At 59.2% G+C, this 19,105-nt stretch overlaps 1 protein-coding gene across 1 annotated transcript; it reads left to right on the forward strand.

The window, feature by feature from the left end:
• The first annotated feature begins 265 nt into the window (after positions 1-265).
• Positions 266-18,786, forward strand: ADORA2B (adenosine A2b receptor). The gene is made up of 2 exons (XM_075013554.1): positions 266-812; positions 15,941-18,786. The coding sequence occupies exons 1-2, from the start codon at positions 493-495 to the stop codon at positions 16,611-16,613; spliced, it is 993 nt and encodes a 330-aa protein (XP_074869655.1). The 5' UTR covers positions 266-492; the 3' UTR covers positions 16,614-18,786.
• Positions 18,787-19,105: the final 319 nt, after the last annotated feature.

The following is a 19,105-nucleotide window of genomic DNA, read 5'->3' on the forward strand; positions in this document are numbered from 1 at the left end:
GGGCCGGGACCTGCCGGGCCCGCCTCGCACCAGCGAGGTGCCGCTCCCGGGGCGCGGGGCGCAGTCCTCAGCACGGCGGGGGCCGCGGCTCTGCGTTCCCGGGGCCGGCGCAGCCGCTGCCTCTCCCCGGCCAGGGCAGCGGGGGGCCCGGCCGTCTCCCAGCGGCGCCGGGGGGAGGCGGCCGCCCCCGACGGGGCTGTCCCGGGCCGGGACTCGGCCCCTGGGCGCAGCGGGAGGAGCTGCCCCCGCCCCCGGCCCGGCCCGGCGCAGCGGCTGGCGGGTGCTCCGAGGTGGGGCGGGCGGGGCGGGCCAGGCGCCTCCCCCGCGCCCGCCCCACGGGCACAAATAGCAGCAGAGCAGCCGGGTCCGCTGGAGCCGCCTGCGGGGAGCGCCCGGGGATGCCCCGGCGGGGAGGGCTCCGGGCGCCGCGGCGGCGGCGGCGGCGGCGGCTCTCCTGAGCGGCGCTGCCCGGGCGCGTTGCTGAGCCCGGCCATGAACACGGCGTACATCGTCCTGGAGGTGCTCATCGCCGGCCTGTCCGTCGCCGGCAACGTGCTGGTCTGCGGGGCCGTGGCCGCCAATAGCGCCCTCCAGAACACGACCAACTACATCCTGGTGTCGCTGGCCGTGGCCGACGTCGGCGTGGGGCTGCTGGCTGTGCCCTTCGCCATCACCATCAGCATCGGCCTCGCCACCGACTTCCGCAGCTGCCTCTTCCTCGCCTGCTTCGTGCTGGTGCTGACCCAGAGCTCCATCTTCAGCCTGCTGGCCGTGGCCGTGGACCGCTACCTGGCCATCTGCATCCCGCTCAGGTGAGGGGGAAGCGCTGTCACGGGCCGGGACCCGGGGCTCGCCGGGCGCTCGGCGCGGCGCGGCCCGGCCCGTCCGACGGAGAGTCCGCTCCCGAGCGGAGAGACACCCGCGCCCGCTTCCTCCTGCTCAGCCGAGAGGCGCTTGGCCCTGGGCTGCCTCCTCTGGCCGGCGACGGCGGCGGGTGCGTTGAGGGGGGCCCGCGAGTCGCTCCCGCGGCGGCTCCGCCTGCCTCGGGGCCCGGAGCAGCGCTGGGCTGCGGGGAAGTTCGCGGCCGGCAGGTGCACAGGTGCGGGCGGGAGCCTGGTGCCCCCGCAGCCGGGGAGGCGGAGCTGGACTCACGCCCGGCCGCGCCCTGGCCCCGGCGCGCGAAGCTGGAACAGGCAAACGGCACCTGCGCGGCCCCGGCCGGAGCGAGGGAGCTGCGGGTTCCGCCGGGGACACGAAACCCGCCGCGCGCGCTCCCCACGGCCGGGCCCAGGGCAAAGCAGAGGCCTGGGGGGGTGACACAGCGGGGCGGCCGCCCGGGAAGCGCATCTGGTGCCTGGGTGCCGCGAGCTCCTCTCCCCTTTGCTGGGGCGCGGGGGGGTCGCCCGTTTCTGCTGCCCCGTCGCTGCGCCAGAGCCGGGGCCTGGGGAGTGCGGGACTCGCAGCCGGGCTGCCGGGCGGGACAGTCGGAATCGGGCCCGGAGCGGGGCGCAGCCGGGCGGGACAGTCGGAATCGGGCCCGGAGCGGGGCGCAGCCGGGCGGGACAGTCGGAATCGGGCCCGGGCCGCAGGCAGCCGCGCTGGCAAGGGGGCGGTTTACTTGTGCGCTGCTCGTTTTCGCAGCTGGCTGCCCGTCTGCACGACGGGCTCCCCGAAATGAGGCGCGGCGGGCGGGCGTGTGGGGCCGCCGCCTCCCAAGCGCCTCGCCTCAGGCTCCGGCTCCGGCTCCAGGCGCCCAGGAATCGGCGAGTCGGAGGGAGAACTGGGGGGCACGGGGCGGCCATCGGCCCAGAGAGCGGCCCGTGCGCCGGGGCTCACCCCGAGGGCTTGGCCGAGCCGCCCCATCCCTTGTGCGCACAGCCGCTGCCGGGCCGGAGCGCAGCGCAGCAGGTGTCCGGGGGGCGGGGGGCCAAGGCGAAGCGGGTCCCGGGCGCATGATGGCAGCGGCGGGGGCATTGCTGACGCTGCAGGACGCGGGTTGTGTTTTCTGTCCGTCTCTGTCTCCGGCCAGTTTATTGTGTCTTCGCGGCGGGGTCAGGACGGGTCAATGAACCTGTTTGGGCTGCAGGCAAGTTCCAGGCCAGAAGTGCCCACGGCCGCGCACTGGCGCTGTGTGACTCCGGCCTGGTCCAGCCAGCAGCCCGCGGGAGACACGCGCTGTTTCTGGAAGCGGAGCTCTATTGTGGAGGCGGAAACGTGGCTGTTGAGTTACCGGAGAGACGAAGAGCAGCAGCCAGGTGGGCCTGTCGGTCTGCGCCCCAGCAAACCAAAGCAGCGGCGAGGTGGCGCTCGGAAGACTAACAAAATGCTTTATTGGAGGATGAGCTTTGGTGGGAGGGACCCACTTCCTCAGCTCAATCTCATCTCCAGTACCCCTGGGTCCCTCCCACCAAAGCTCATCACCGAATGAAGCATTTCGTTCGGCTTCAGAGTACTCCATTGCTGCTGGCTTTGGTTTGCTGGAGAAATGGAATCCAGCTCCGGGCAGGTTGCAGCGAACAGGCCCTTGGGTGGGGGCAGCGACTGGTGCCAGGGATCAGCAGTGAGCTGGGCAGTGGTCTGTCTGGCGGGGATGGGTGGCACTCAAGCCCACGCCTGGCCTGTGCGGCGGGTGCTGTGAAACCACTCGGTTCAGTTTGGGGGGGCGGGGGGCGAGTGTCCATGCGATCAGTGAAGTTGGCAGGCCCAGCTCCCTTGAAGGTGATCAGAGCTGGGGCCGGCTGGCAGCCAGGGGCTGTGGGGGGTGGCACTCGTGTTTCTGCCGCCCTCTGCTGGCTCCCCTTCGCCCTCCCACTGGGATCCCGTTTCTCGTCCTCCTCGCAAAGCACCGCTTGGCAGGGGTGTCTTCAGCAGCGGTGCCTGTCCCCCAAGCTGCCCTGTAACACACCCTGGTGCTGGTTGCTGGGGGTGGCCTCTGCGCCATACAGCTAGCTTTGGCGCCCGCTAGTCGTGAGGGTGGGGGGCCCAGCCCGCCGTGTCTGGAGTGCCTGAGCAGGGGCTCTGGGAAAGGCCAGAGAGCGGGTGGATTTGGAGATGGAGTGGAGACCAAGCGGAGTCCAGCTAGCGCTGCTCTCCTGTGAGCCAGTTGTAAGAGAGCAAGTGCTGCTCCCTGGACAGCCCAAGGGGCCAATGTGTGAGGTGGGGAAGTGCCATCTGCACAGCGGGAGAGAGAAATCGGTCACTAGCTTCTCTGTCGTAGGGCAGCGGCGTTGGCTCCTGTGCCCCGGGTATGTGTCCTTCCCTGGGGCCTGGCTCCAAGGCCTGCTGCTCCCCCCCAGGAGCAGGGTAGGGGCTTGTAGTCTGGAGCGCAGTGTGGTTGCAGAGTTCTCCGTCGTGGGACATCTCTCTGCCCCAGAAGCAGCAGAACTCCTGTGCTTTGTGCTGCAGATTGGCTCTACATCTGCAAGGCAGGAATTGTCCAGCTGGATCAGCCCCCAGGTCCATTTCATCCAGCTGGTCTCTGCTTCAGGGCTAGGCCAGGGCCCTGCAGTCCCAGGTGTGGGCTAACGTGCCCCTGCCTTGGTGTCATTCTGACTGAGTGATTAGCCTCAGGCCTGAAGCAAGAGGTTCCTGTCCCTTCCAGAATGTGGCAACAGGAAGAGGCGTCACTGCAGACATACCCTGTGCCTCTGTGGCTCTCGTTAAGCCTTTGGCCACCGGCTCCTCTAGCGCAGAGATCCCAGCTGAATCGTAGGTTGTGTGAACGGTGTTTCCTCAGCCTGGTTTTGGATTCTGACCTGGGAAGTGCGTTGGCCACCTCCTTGTGCTTTGAGAGGAGAGGACAGATGCTCCTGGCTCTGTCCAGCCCGTTCTCTTGTGCCCATTCCCAGTAACCATCCTGGCCTCTCTGTAGAGGTTGAGCTCCAGGCCTGGCCTCACTCCCTCTGCTGTAGTGGGGAGGTGGGGGAGCCGGTGACTGGGCCTGGCCTTGTTGCCTGCTGCAGGCTTTGGAGTCTGTTCGGTGGCACAGGAAGGGTGAGGGCCCTCGAGTGCTCTGCTTAAAGCATCCACTGTGGCTTCTGGCAGGTTCTCTCCCTTCCAGCTGCTGGCCTGTGCCATGGTTGGGGCGTCTCTCCTCCCTCCTTCTGCCCCTGCCTTGCCAGTAGCGCAGGGCACGCCGTTTCCCCACGAGGTGTCAATGCCTGGGACAGCTGTGACGGGCAGGCCCAGGCTCCGAGGCACCCCTGCAGGCCAGCCTCTGTGCAGGGATCAGGCACGTGGGTGAAGCACATGGTGGAAGGGCAGGAGCTTGCCGAGCTGAGATGCGGTTTCTATGGGGAGGTTTGTGGCAGGCATCCCTGGTCGACCCTTCCAGCGGGAACACAGGAGGGCAAGGCTCCATGGACGGGATCAGCTCACTCCCAGCAGAACACAGACACCCTGTTTAAGTTCGATCAGGGCACCTCGGCACCGTGGAGTTCATGCTGTACATCTGCACACCCAGCCAGGGGCGTGCCAAGGAGGGGACTCCCCCAGGCTGCCAGGGCAGTACTGGGCAGGGAGCACAGGAATGGCCTGGCCCAGTTAAATCTCTAGCACAGGCTTTGCAATGGGGAAAGAGCGCAGAGCGGCCCATTGTGCTATCAGCCTCCAGCTCCCGCAGCAGGCAGCCTGCTTGTGCTAGGACGTGGCAGCCCCAGCTGTGCCCCCAGAGGTGCGCTCCCCCTCCCACCCGCTGAGATGGGCACTTTGCAAGTGCTAAAGAGCAGATCGCTGTAGCTGAGCCAGTCAGTGATGTCAGCCCCATGGCAGGAGCCACAAGTAATGTGGTATCTCTGGGCTCTGGCACCTCCATAGCCTGCTTCCCTCTCAGCTTGTCATGCTGCCAGGCTGCCGGAGTCAGCGGCAAGTCCAGGTCCTGAGCAGAGAAAGCCTTGGCTTTACCTGGTGTCCCCGGGCTACGGAGAAGGGGCATGCTGGGGCATGCAGCACCTCCTCCCTGGCACGCAGGTGAGGCAGGAGGGAACACAGCCACTCGCCAGGGCTCGGCAGCGTAAGCAGCCACAGTACCCTGCGGGGGGGGGGGGGGGTCAGTAGATCTCATTGTGTGCACGCACTGTCACAAGCGACCCAACGTTGCCATGCCACCGGGCCAGGCACAGCCAGTTCCTGTGTGTAGACCTACAAACCGGCCCTCACCACAGAGGTCCCAGTCTCTCCCCATTTCACTTGTGTGCAGACTTGCATATCAGCAAACGTCCTGCCCCTACAGCGCCCCCCCGCCCTGCCCAGGCACACCAGTCCCTGCGTGCTCTGTTCTCTGCCGTGTTCGCTCCCACACCTGACAGTCCCTCAGCTGTGTGAGCTGTGTGAGCTCAGCTCTCCGGGATGACACCCGCTGGGTACACCACAGTCACTGGCAGCCCCCAGTCACAGGCCACTTGCTGTTCCTAGCTTAGCTGGCCCTGCCATGCAGCTCCAGGATCCTGCCCCTGCTGTGCTTGGGGGTCACCGCCCGGGATGCTGGCTGGGTTTGAGCTGACGTAGTCGTGGGAGGGTGGTGCCCGATTCCTGGGGCTTCCCCAGCCCGCTGGAATGCAGGGAGACTCCAGCCACTGAGCTATGCCGGCCTACGAGGTCAGTAGGCTGCAGGGGACACTGGGCAGGCAGATTGGGCAGAAGGTGGTGCTGAGAGCGAGGAGGCCATGGCGCCTGCTGCTCTGGTGGGTAGCCAGGAGGAACAGCCCCACTGGGTCAGACCAAAGGTCCATCTAGCCCAGTGTCCTGTCTGCTGACAGTGGCCAGTGCCTGCTGCCCCAGAGGGGGTGAACAGACCAGGGAATTGGCAAGTGATCACCCCCTTCTCGCCCATTCCCAGCCCTGCCACACAGGCTGGGGACACCAGACCCACCAATGGGGTGTGGGGAGGCAAAGGGGAGGGAGGTGCCCTGGGACATGGCATTTCAAAGGGGGCTGGAGCTCTGTCCACTGCTGCTGCTACTGGTGCGGCAGCAGCATCTGGAGCTTCAGGCCCCTTTGAACCACCGGCAGTGCTGCTTCAGCACCCTGCATGGCTCTGACGAGGGCGGGGGCAGTGCCATGGTCTGACTAGAGCTGCCTGCCCTAGGCCCCACCTCTTCCAGGGACACAGAGCCAGGCCTTTCTCCCACCTTGCCCCAGGGCCCTCGGCGGCTGTTGGTCCTGCTGGAGACACCATCTCTGCCCACTAATTGCTGGTGGTGGACCCATCCTCCAAGAACATACCTAGGTCTTTTTTGAACCCTATTATCATCTTGGCCTCCCCAGCATCCTCTGGCGAGGAGTTCCACAGGTCGGCTGTGCGCAGGGTGAAGAAATACTGCCTTGTGTGTTTTAAACCTGCTGCCTGTTCATTTCATTTAGTTACCCCCTTGCTCTTCTGTTAGGGGCATAATTTCCTTATCTACGTTCTCCGCACCAGTTCTAATTTTACAGCCCTCTGTCACATCTCCCCCTTCGTCACCTCTTTTCTAAGATGAGGAGTCCCAGTCTGAATAATCTCTCCTCACTTTTCTGCATGTTCACAGAGGAGCTCATCAGCTGTGGCCGGGTGCCTACCGAGCTGCACTGTCAGTCATGTGCTGCAGTCCCTCCACTGCTGGGCCTTTCACAATAGCCTGGCCAACCCTCCTGGTGTATTTCAGGTGTTGCTTCTGGAGGACCACTACAGAGCCCAACACTTATAACTTCAAATGGAAACATGACCCATGCGTATGAATGGTACAAACCAGAACATAAGAACATAAGAATGGCCATACTGGGTCAGACCAAAGGTCCATCAAGCCCAGCATCCCATCTGCCGACGGTGGCCAATGCCAGGTGCCCCAGAGAAGGAGAACAGAAGACAAGTGATTTATCTCCTGCCATCCATCTCCTGCCCTTGTTATGAAGGCTAGGGCACCATACTTTATCCCTGGCTAATAGCCATTTATGGACCTGACCTGCAAAAATTTATCAAGCTCTTTTTTAAACCCTAATAGAGTCCTGGCCTTCACAGCCTCCTCGGGCAAGGAGTTCCACAGGTTGACTGTGCGCTGTGTGAAGAAAAATTTCCTTTTATTAGTTTTGAACCTACTACCCATCAATTTCATTTGGTGTCCCCTAGTTCATTTGGTGTCCCCTAGAACAAATGAATCAGAAGCATTGTCCAGATCCCTTACTTGGCCAGCTTTGTATAAGAGCTGGTGCAAACATAGCACCGTGGTTGCAACAATGTTGTTTGTGTTGCACGCTGATAACCTCCCACCAGGCTGTAAGCTATTTGTGCTTATCATGGTATCCCTTGCTTAAAATTCCCAACGTTCTCATTGGCTGTTTCAACAGCCACGGCACATTGGGTGGGGGGCTTGGTAACTATTTTAAGGCTCCCCCTTTTCTCTGAAAGCATCCACTCAGTGACTCCGAGAGCTTGCTACAGTGGTAACAGATAATTGAGTCCCCGTCATTTTATATGGGTGGTTTGCAATACAAGCCAGAGGGCGTCACTTTGCCTTTAACACCACTGATGTTCAGCTGCGTTTGTTGGCCAGCTGAACATCAGCTGAACAGTTTTGTGAGACCCTTTTGTAGCTCTTTGCTGTCTGCCTGGGGCTTAACTGTCTTGTGGCATCTACAAATTTTACCCCTCACTGTTTACTAGATGAGCCCTTTCCTGAGGCTTGTTAATGTGCTGTTTGACTAGATCGCCCTGGCTAGGAGAAGGCCTAGGATCACCTGTTGTCCACTGTCCACTGTTGTCCACTGTCCTGCTGAGCACTCTGCTCCTGGTATGGCTGTAGTAGGACATGGTGTCCCTGGCAGGTGATGCTGTAGTGGCATGTGGGCCCTATGTAGGTGCTGCACTGCCCCCTACAGGAAGGAGTCAAACCAGCTCAGCTGCGTATCATAGTTCTCCTGCTGCCAATCACGCTTCCTTCCATACAGCAGATGGCTCCATGTAGAAGGCTCAGAGTTCTTTGCATGCTGCTGCTGTGAGGGGTGGAGTGAAATTAACTCACTGCCATGGGCAGCTACCATCAGTCTGTGTCAGTGTCAGCAGGTGAGGTGGCCATGAGCAGCATGGTGACAATGGATGGTTCTAGCACCTCTGTTCTCAACCTTCCCAGCCCTGCAGGTCTCAGAGGAATGTTTCTACAGCAAGAGCAAGTCAAGGAGGTATCTTCATCTTTCCAGAGCATCCCCCATGGTCACCCTGCTACCAAAGCTTGGCTCAGGAATGGTGGCATGGCTCCTGTATGCCGTAGCACGCCGCTTCTCTGTGCCTGAGGCTTTGTAGAACTCCACCTACGCACCCACCAACTGCCTCCAAGCCTAGAGCTGCTCCGAGCCTCCCGTCCTGCCCCCAGATACGACCTGCTCTACCAATGCATCTACCAATGCAGGACCTGCTCTACCAATGCATCTCAAGCCGGAGCCGCAACTTTGCCTATTTCTTGCTCTTTCTCTGTTGTTCCAGCCAGGATGCCCCACCCCATCCACGTTGCTGACATCTGATCCCCAGCAGCCCTTCTGTTCTAACCTGTCACGTCTCTTAAGCAGCAGGCCAAGGCCGCTGCCCCGTGGCTTTCATAGGATGTCACTAAGCCTGGTGCATTTGTGACTGATTGCCAGTGAGGAGCAGGGTCAGGCCATGCCCAGCCCATGCAGCAAGATGGCAGTGGAGCACTGTGCACCAGGCTGAATTGCCTGTCGGGGAGGGAGAGGGGGGTTGGGTGTGCCAGGTTGGATCAGTGCCATGTTGCCTGAGAGACACGGGGGCACTGGTCCGGTCACCAACTACACTGCCTCCCTGCCCCTCAGCAGCTGGCGGGTTCTGTGTTGTCCAGCCCCTAGTATGATGCAACAGAAGTACTCAGATTCCCAAACAGGGATGGGTAACCAAGGAGAGTGCATGAGCTGCGAGTGGCCCTCCTCCTGCATGAGTTCCCCATGTGGCCTTATCTTTTCCTCTCCCTCTCGCATGTGGGGGCACCAGAGCCCTGCACTTACCTGGTCCTCCTAGCACTCCCAGAATGTGCAAATTGCCTGATTTGTGCTCCATCCCGCACCCCCCACACCCATCACGCCCAGAGCTGGAAGGCTGTAATCAGCTGTTTGCAGCATTCTGGCTCTGGGATGGAGGGGGAATGGAGCATGAATCAGATGACTTGGAGCTCCTCTGAAAGCGCTGGGAGGGAGGCATAGGAAGTGCCAGGTTCTGGTGCCATGGTGTGTTAAGAGGCTCGTGGGGCAGCACAGCAGCCGGCAGTCCGTGGGCTGTGGGTGGAGCCCCAGTGGGCTGCAGTCGGGCTGCAGGTTGCTACCACTGTCCTCAAGTATGATGTGTCAGAGCAGCCGCCTGGCAAAGCCATCCCCTGCTGTTTGGCAGCCCAGCCAGCAGTGCCGGACAGAGTCTGCTGCTGGCTCCGCTTTTGCTAACCTCAGCATTACATACGGAGCACACGCGTTCCAAGGCTGGGTGCCTTTGGCAGGGCCCGGCCGTCTGGTCTGGGATACAAGCTCCTGTGTGGTGAGCTGCTCTCTGAGCGCAAATGCACGTGGCCCTGGGAATCTGGCAAAGTGACCCCCCCCCCAGGGCTGGCTAACTGGGACATGGCTACTGAAATAAACCCCTTTTGCCTTATGACCGGCTGCTGTTGATGGTGCAGGAGCCACATGCAGGTGAGATGCTGAGCTCTTTGTGCCACAGAGAAAATGCTCGTCACCAAACCAGAACAACAAGAAGTCTCTTGTGGCACCTTATAGACTAACAGATATTTTGGAGCATAAGCTTTTGTGGGCAGAGACCCGCTTCATCAGATGCATGACTCACCAGAGCCTGGCACTTCCTATGCCTCATGCATCTGATGAAGTGGGTCTTTGCCCATGAAAGCTTATGCTCCACAATAGCTGTTAGGCTATAAGGTGCCACAGGGCTGCTTGTTGTTCTCAAAGCTACAGACTAACACAGCTACTGTCTGATACTTTTCACCAGACCAGGCACTGTAGGAAAGCCAACAGCAGTGAGAGGTGCCTTTACTAGCTCCCAGACAGAGCAGAAATGCTGCATCAGAGCAGGATGAGCCCAGTGCCTGGAGACATGCTGACATGTCCAGCAATATGTCAGATCACTGGCAGAACTCATTATCTACTAACTGACCATTACACTGACCTCGCTGTATAAAAGGAACTGGATTGTTTGCAATAAATCACTCTAAATAGCCAGCTGCTAGTTACACCACAACAATGCTTGTTACATCTAGGCAGAGACTTTAAGTAGTTTCAATATTGGCTGTGAGTTAATCAAGCAGCTCTAGGCGTGTAAATTTCCCGTAATATTTTGCTGGGTAATAAGAGCCACCTCAAAGCAAGGGAGATCTCACAGCAGGCTGTTAAAGATGTGCTGATCACCCCTCTGGCCGTAGCTGCTCAGTCCAAACACTGGGCTCGTCCCACTCTGTTGGGTATTGATGCAGGTTTGTTATTGTAGGGTTGTTTGTATACGGTGGTGTTCCTTGGCAACAGGCTGCTGCCAAGGGTTTTGGGAAAAAAAAAAAAAAAAAAAAAAAGTCCCCCCATCCTTGGTGTTTGCTTATATTCCATTGAGGTTGGTGACACTTAGCCCTGCTCCTCCAGGGCTCTGGCCCAGGCCCTCAAAGGTCTGTGATCTCAGTGGGTGTTACATGCCCAACATGTGTAAGGATCAGGGACTTTGGCCGATGTGCACATTAGGTTTATATAGAGCTTTAAATATTTACATGAAGGGCTCCTTGAAAATGTGTGTGGTGGGGGGGCAGGGGGAGAGTGGGTCAAAGTTAGGACTGCAGCTGACCTTGCTAAGGTATTTCAATGATCTGTTGACTTTGTTAATTAAAAGTATGCCCAGGTTAGGGGTCTGCAACCAAAATAACAAGCAGAAAAATAACTACTTTTTCAAATGTAGTTACAACCTCGATCCGGCGAGAGCTGCAGTGCGCGTGACTACGAGCTGGTTCTTAACAAATATAGACCAAAGAGTAAATAAAGTCAAGCTGTCCTTTTCGACCTGTTCTCAGACCTGCGCAGCTCTGCCAGGGCAGGGTCGGCTGCCCCCCACCCCACCCGCTGTCCAGCAGGCTGCCCTTGCCCCGGCTTCTGCTTCTGGGGGGTCCCTGCCCTGCTGGCTTCTCCTCACCCCACCCACTGTGGCTGACTGCTCAGTGGCTCTGGAGGCTGCTGCCGCTGAAAGAAATCCAGTAAATTCAATTTTAATGCTTGGCGTTGTTTAAGTGGCAGCAGCCTCCAGTGCCACAAGTGGCGGCAGCGGTGGCAGCACTCAGAGCTGCAAGTGGCTCCTTAAAGAGCTGCAGGCGGCTCCGGAGCCGCATGGGGCCAACGCCAACCTAGGTGGTCAGTGCGGGAAGAAATGTCTTGCCCCTGAACGTTCCATGACGTCACTTTGGCCCATTCTGACCCGGTTGTGTGTCTGCGTCTCGCCCACCTCTGCGTGACCCCGTGTCCGCCCACGAATGCTCACGGACAGCACCTTAGTTTGTGCTGCCCCTGTCAGCAAGGACCAGCCCGTGTCACCAGCCCCAGTGCTCATGGCCCCAGGCACTGCAGCACAAAGGCAGTGCGCTCAGCAGGCAGGAGGTGGTGGGATAAGTCTGAGGCCTTGCAACGTGCTCCTGCAGCACCCCCCGCATATGGGTCACTGTGAGCCACTGGAACTGCTGCCAGCCACTTCCTGAGCCTGCAAGGCTGGCGGCTGTTGCCATGGTTGTACAAGCCCATACGCCCTCCCTTGGCAAGCGGGCTCTGGTTACATGCGGCCTTGGACACAACCCTGTTGTGTCAGCTGGGAAAGGAGGCGCGCGCTCAACCAGGCAGGCTGCGACTGCTCAGCTGGCGCAGTGACTGCTTCATTCACTGTCCAACCTGTGGGCAGGAGCCTTATCTCTGTGGGCGTGTCCAGGCGCAACAGCAGATGGAAGCGATGTGGCTGGGACATTTGCTTATGGGGAGTAGCAGTGCACAACATGCAGCTCCCTGGAGCGGCAGGGGGTCAGCAGCCTCATGAGCCCTTTGGTTGATGGGGTGGGGGCGGGGCGGGGCCACGTCTGCTTTGCATGAGGCAGCCTAATCTCTCTGGAGGGAGACAAGCAGGCCCTGGGTAGTGCTGGGCTGCAGCTCCCATGCTCTCTGGGCCCAGAAGAGTGCCACCCCGCTCTGTTGGGCCTGTAACCCTCGCAGGGCCCAGGGGAGCTGGGTCAAACAGGCCAAGACTTGCCTGGGGTCATGCAGCAGACTCAAGCTCAGAACCCAGGCATCAGCTGCCCAACGTCCGCTGGCTCTACACGCGCCTCAGAGCCTCGGCAGTGGGCTGCGCGCGCCCCAGAGAGCTGCTCCAGGCTGGGCAACAAGTCGTTAGCGCTGTGTGGGAGGGGTCACCCTTGTGTAATCCCCCATTAGCGGTAGGGTTTTTTCCAGTCTGCTGCTCCAAATGACGGCCCCAGCATGAAGGCACTCTGAGCGGACAGGCCCACACACTGGCCGTCAACTGGCCGGTCCTGTGCCTAATCCCATGTGAGAGATGGGACAGTAATCACCCCGCCAGCTGGGGGACTGGCGGTAGCGAGAGGAGAACTGACCCTCCCTGACAGCTCCGTGCAGCAAGAGACATGGGCGTAACACGCGGCGGGTGGCACATATTCCTGCAGTGAAGGATGAGCCCTCCTCTCAAATCTCTGGCCTCATGCAGCACGGCAAAGCCCAGACCTACGTGGGTGAAGATCTGGTTCTCTGTGTTCAGCCAGCTTTGTCCTGAGCTGCCTTCGGTGCCCTTCACAGGCAGCATGTGCCACTGCCATTCGGTGGGAACATGGTCCCCTCCCTCCCCAGCCTGGCCAGCCAGCAGTGACGAGAACATTGCTCACCCCCAAAGGTGGGGAGCGAAGTCCAGAGTAAACAAGAGCAAAGCAAACCAAGCGAGGGGCGCAGCAAGCCGGGGATGGCCAGGGTGTGTGGGGGGGGCGGGGGGTGAAGTTATGGACGCAGCCCAACTCTTCCTGGCCTCTCAGCTGCTTTCTGTCCTGAGGCACCCCTGCTTCCTGCCACTACCTCCAAAAGCAGCTCCCTGCAGCTGTAAGCTGAGGCTGGGGCCGGGGGTGGGCGTGCGAACTGTATGCAGAGCAGCGCGGCCTTGCTCTGGGTCACTGGCTGGGTTTTTAATGGGCTCTGCCTGCCCCTGTACTTGACAGAAGCAGTTCCCTTGTGGGGGCAGCAGAAACAAGGGCCTGTTAAAGTGCTTTTTTAAAGGGGGGGGGGGGGGGGGGGGCGCCCGCGTGGGATTGGGATTTGTTTGCAGTAGTGAGATTCCGGAGCCCAGTGCCAAGAGAGGGCTGGCTGGTTTGAGGGTGGGGGTGGGGATGGGGAGGGGGAGAGAGAGAGAGAGAGAGGGGGGGGGGATGGGGAGGGGGAGAGAGAGAGAGAGAGAGAGAGAGAGAGAGAGAGGGGCATTCCCTGCCTAGGTAGAGAATCGTGCTTCAGGACCACTGGGGCTCAGCCTGGGCTAGGCTCTGAGCTGATGCTTCACTGGCGGAGCTTGGCAAAGGCCGATAGGAAAAACCACAGGTGCCGGGGAGTGGGTGGCTGGGTGGGGAATGTCCATGGTGCCCAACTGGTGGAACCGGAGGTCTCAATACCGCTGGGGAGCTGCCCGAGCGCACTTGCTGGAGCGCCTAACCCACACTCAGGCCTTTGTGGCTGGTGCGTCCCTGTTGGCAGGCACTGGGGTGGCGAGCCGCTGCAGTCACTTTTCAGTCCCAGTGGACACGTACACCTGGCACGCGCTGCATCAGTGAGGCTGAAGCACTTTGAGGGCACGTTGGGAAAGGGGACTGAGCTGTCAAAAATCACGTCGGCCTTGCAGCAGGCCAGGTGCACAGATGGCCACAGGGGGCCACGACACTTGCCACTGGTGCCAGAGCCCTTGTGTGCACTCATGGGTGTCAGCCTGGGCCCCCGCGAGGCAGGGAGGTGCGGCCAGCCCTCTTCTGGCAGAGGAGGAAGCCGGGGTAGACGCGAAGGGACTTGCATGAGCTCACACACTGGTCTGTGTCAGTGCTCAGAGACACCCATTTCATGGCTCTCCCCAGCCAAGCCCACGAGGGGCAGTGGCGCAAGGCCAGGTTTGAAAAACTGTCCCTCCATCCAGGAGCAGCCACGCAGGATTCCTGGCGCCCCGGTGTGGCCCTGCTGGGCACCCGTCTCCTCAGGCACTTAGCTGCTGTGTGGGTGGCAGCTCAGCACATGCACGACAATGAGCCCATTGTTTGGGGCTTGCTGTTTCCGCACATTTCTACTCCGCCTGTGAGTTCAGCAGCTGGCCCCCTGGGACGGCGTCACATGACTGGACAGTGCAGGAATCCAGCAGCAGCTTGTGTTGGGTCCGTTCTGGCCCTTGGGTCGTTCCAGTGTATCCTAGGAACAGGCTGGGGTGGGGCGGGGGCGGGGAGGGGGACAGAGATAACGAGATGAGTTCCCACAGCCGGGCTGAGGCCCTGTCATGGGCTGCCACTGAGACACCTCCAGGGGCCCAGCTAAGATGTTGGGATGAGAAATTAAACAGGCACTTGGCACCCCTCCTGTCTGTGTTCTACTGGCAGGTGCTGATGCTGGTACTTGGCCACTTTTGCTCACAAGGGGCAGGCCAGATGGAAAAGGCCAGTTTGTTACTGTGGGGACATTTGCTGAGCTTAGCAAGTGGCATGATTAAGCTTTACGATGCAGTGCTATCATCTGCACGGGCCAGAGCGCAGTGACACTGGAGAGCTGACGATGGGCATGTTGTGGGAACTGGCCTCTAACTGCCTAGCTCCCTTCGCCATCCATGGCTGTCAGCCGCAGGTGGGATTTTCAGAGGTGCTCCAGGGTGCAGTTTTGCCTGCAGGCCAGGCCGAGGTGTGACTGCTGCACGATAGGCATTCCCGCGGCCGGCTCTCCATGGCTGGAGCGGCTGGACACTGGGCCCATGCCCAAGGCGCTGGCTGAGGCTCACAGAGCGCTGCTGCTGCTGGGCGGGAGCGAAGGTAGCTGGGGCAGACTGTATGGTGCAGGCACAGCTCTGAGTGTAGCCCCCCCCCCCCGGGCCCTACTCTTGGGCCTGGAAGCTGCAGGGATTTATATAATGAATATATTTCTGTCATGTTTGCAAAGCACCAGTGCAGGAATGGGATCAGCACCAGTGCAGGAATGGGAGCTGGACTGGCTCCAGCAGCAGGTTTCACCTGACACTGGTAATTTGCTCCTCTGCAGCAGGTGCAGTGTAAGGCAGTGGGATGTGTGTGGTAAGGTGGGTCTGAGCTTAAATTCACTCAGCCCTGGGCCTCTCAGGCTCAGGGCGACCGACATGTTCTCGTTGGCTTTAACTGCTTAGTGGGACTGGAGTCTGACTGGTGCTGTCACGTGCACCTCCTGAAGTCACCTTGGCCCACTTTCTCCCATTCACTGCCACACAACCGCCACTGAGTTCAGGACTAAGTCACTCTTGGAAACAGGAAAGGTGAGGGGCTGTGTGAAGCTGTCCCCATACACATGGGGACATAGGAAGACCTTAGCTGGTCTGAACCCCTGCGCCACCCCAAAGAGGTGGGATTCTCCTTTAAAAATATTGGCCTAGAAATTACGGCTACCCAGCCAGACCCCTTCAAGGGGGGGGCGGGGGGGTCTGTTTATTTAGCGGGTGGCTCCTGGGCACTTGCTGTTGAGTGGGCTCCCACAGCGGTGTTGCATTGGCTGTCCAAGATCACAGGATGTCTTCAAATGTACCTTTGGGCCACAAAGGTGATCACAGCCATGGGGTTTTGCTGGGTCGGGGTGGCAAGCCTGCAGCACCCTTGTCTGGGGATCTCCTCAACTGACGCATTCCAAGCTGCGGCTGCTCATGTTTCATAGTTTGATTTTGGTGTTTGTTCTTGATGTGCAGATACAAGAGCTTGGTGACGGGGAAACGAGCAAGATGGCTCATCGCTGTACTCTGGCTCCTGTCCTTTGGGATTGGCCTTACCCCACTGATGGGCTGGAACAAGGCCACGGATGGCTGTTCCAACTCCACGAATGGGACTAACCCAAAGGACTGCTTAATTGAGTGTCAGTTTGAGACTGTGGTCCCCATGAGCTACATGGTCTATTTCAACTTCTTTGGTTGTGTGCTCCTCCCACTCATCGTCATGTTGGGCATCTACATCAAGATATTCATGGTGGCCTGCAAGCAGCTGAAGAAGATGGAGTTGATGGGTAACTCTAGGACTACCCTGCAGAAAGAGGTCAATGCGGCCAAATCTCTGGCCATCATTGTTGGGCTCTTTGCCTTCTGTTGGCTGCCCCTGCATATCCTGAACTGCATCACCTACTTCCATGAGGACTTGGCCAAAAAGAAACCTGAGTGGGTGATGGACATGGCCATCGTTCTGTCCCACGCCAACTCGGTCGTCAATCCTATCATCTATGCCTACAAGATCAGGGACTTCCGTTGCACCTTCCGCAAGATCCTGACCAAGTATGTCCTCTGCAAGACAGAAGAAGTCTCCAAAAGCCCTACTGGTAACAGTCGGCACCTGACTGTCAGCAACATCACTTCTGCTACTGTGTCCATATAACCATGCCCAGTGTTCCGCCTGTCCCTGACCAACCCAGCCTTCCACCCCTCGTGCCTATGTGGACAGTGGACCAGGATTCTGAGGAGTCACACTATATTTGTACAGCTGTATTTTTTTATTTTTATTTTTTTTTACCATGGTGCCTCCCAGGGGGATAACATGTCTGGGGAGAGCACGCCCTACTTCCCCTGTGGCCTGACCTTGGCGTTGTGGAGTGCTGGTGACGGAAGTGCTTTTCCTGCTAGGTTAAAGGTTGAATATGGAAGGCCCACATCTTGTGGGGCGAGGGCTCCCCGGGGATGGGGGTGTTCCCCAGCAATGCTGCTCCTGTGAACAGCTGGGCTTTTGGACTTCCACCCCCGAAAGAGTTTTTTTGGGTGGGTTCTTTTCTACGTACTTGATGTCACTTTGGTAAATAGTCTATTTTTTTTCCATCAATTGTTTGATGCAGCTTGTATTCTCCCATGGGAAATGATCGTGCGTAGCCCAGTTGTTGGCATGAAATGGAAGCTGTGACCCAGCATGGGTGGTGGTAATGGGAAAACAAGGCCCCTAACTGGAGAGCTGGCCTGCTTCCCAAAAGGGCACCCTGCTTGAAGTTAGACAGGAGAGAGGGGCTAGAGCAGCCCCAAGCTCCTGAGCTCACCCCTTTCCAAAGGGGATGTTCCCCTCCCCCACCCCCATGCTCCATGGTAGCCCAGCTCTAGCAGTGGTGAGCACTTCCTGGGGCTTTGGGGCACGGCCCTCGTGCGTGCCCATCACCTCTGAAATCCAGGGTGAAGCTCCTGATCCCACCATGCGTTGCGCTGTGCATGCAGGCGCTACAGCTCATGTTGGCCCTGTGCCTAATGGCTGTTGTGAAGGTCCCAGGGTCATGCATACTGTATTTCTGGTGCACTGGCAGGGGCCAAGTTTGAGATGGTGCAGAGCCCTTTCTCCCAGCTTGTTTTGCAGGGGGGGAAGGAGGGGGGGCTGCTGGTTTATCTGAAGGTCCTGGGTGGGATTTAATTCGCCTGGGATGTTCAGACGCTGCTCAGCAAGCAAATGCCCCACGGCACAAGCCTGGCCCTGTGGAACAGGTGCTAACCTGTGAGCAAGATTTGTTTCTGGCTTGCAGGCTGGGTGAAAATTGATACAACCACAGCCCTGGCTCTGGCCACTTTGCACTGTCTTAGTCACGGCTGGGTCTCTCATTCCACTGAAGCGCAGCCAGGCCTCAATTTGCAGGGTGGGTTGGTAACGCTCTGCAAGCCCAGCTCCTGGGGTTTTGTGTGACTAAGCCACGATTAATCTGTGGCACACATACTGGCCCACCGGCGTGGGGAGAACTGTGTGGCCTTTTCAACAGGAGTTGCTTGAAAGGGTTGCAGGGCTCGAAGCTGTGCGTCAGGCGGTAAGGAGCAGCAGTGTGCACTGGGCATGACCTTTGTGGGGGGTGATGAAGGGGTTTCAGCCAACGTCAGCTTCAGGCTCTGCCTTCGAGAGGCTGAGATTCTGTGCCGCTGACTGTGAGTGTAGAAATGGCCAAATGCCCGATGGCCTCCCCCACTGAGCATTGAAAAGGGACCCCCCCCCTGCTTTGCAGGCCAGGTTGCTGCAACTTCCTTGCTTGCAGTCTGAGCAGCACATGGGCCCTGCTGAGAAGGCAGGAAGTGGTCACATCTCAGCGAGCTTCAAGGCGCCTTGCTCTGTGCCTGCAGCGCTCATGCTTCTCCCTGAAGGTCACAGCCAGGCTCTCACCTGTTGCCATAACCCTTATTTGTCATTGCAACAGACCCCTCGTGGGCTGGCTTCCGCCCCTTAAAACCAGTCGCAGGAGCTGCGTGAGAGCTCAGCACTAAGGCCAGGTCCAGCAGGTAGCTAACGACTGACCCGGGAAGGGCTGGAGGGGCCGGTTCACACTGCAGGTCAGGGGCCAGGCCCAATCCGGTTTTACACACCTCCTAGGAGCCAGAGGGACGCTGCCATGACACCTGAGCTCCCAAGGGCTCTAACAACATGCATCCAAGTAAATACCCGGCTTGTGTCTGTGGCTGGTCACCTGTTGTGTAACCCATGTGCGCCTAATGCCCGCCGGCTGGACAGCAGTTCCACGTGTTACCTGGACGTTGTAGTGACAGTACCTGTGTCATTGACAGCCAGAACAATGACTTAAATTTACCACTGAAAACTGCCTAAGCCTGTGCTGTGTTGTTTCTCTGGGTATCCCCTTTGGGGCGGGGGGGGAGGGGGGAGGCGGTAAATGTGACAGGTGGGTCCCCTGCAAGCTCTGGCCCAGGCCCACAGCTCAGTGCAGCCCTGGGCTGAGAGCCAGACAATGGCACAAAGTGGTGTCTGGCCCTGCTTTGTGACTAAGCCTGTAATGTGAAGACACAGTTTAATTTTGACCAGAATTGGCAGAAAGCTTCTAAGTGCAATTGCTAGTGTAAATATGCACTCTCAAAATAGGCCTGGCTGGGAAAGGCTTCTCCCCAGGGAGCAGCATTTTGCAT

Source organism: Carettochelys insculpta, chromosome 19 (genome assembly GCF_033958435.1).
Source record: "Carettochelys insculpta isolate YL-2023 chromosome 19, ASM3395843v1, whole genome shotgun sequence".
NCBI lineage: Eukaryota > Metazoa > Chordata > Testudines > Carettochelyidae > Carettochelys > Carettochelys insculpta.

Coding starts and splice junctions, on each gene's coding strand:
- ADORA2B (XM_075013554.1), top strand. CDS start 493: ATGAACACGGCGTACATCGTCCTGGAGGTGCTCATCGCCGGCCTGTCC. Junction 813..15,940: donor GCCATCTGCATCCCGCTCAG/GTGAGGGGGAAG, acceptor CTTGATGTGCAG/ATACAAGAGCTTGGTGACGG.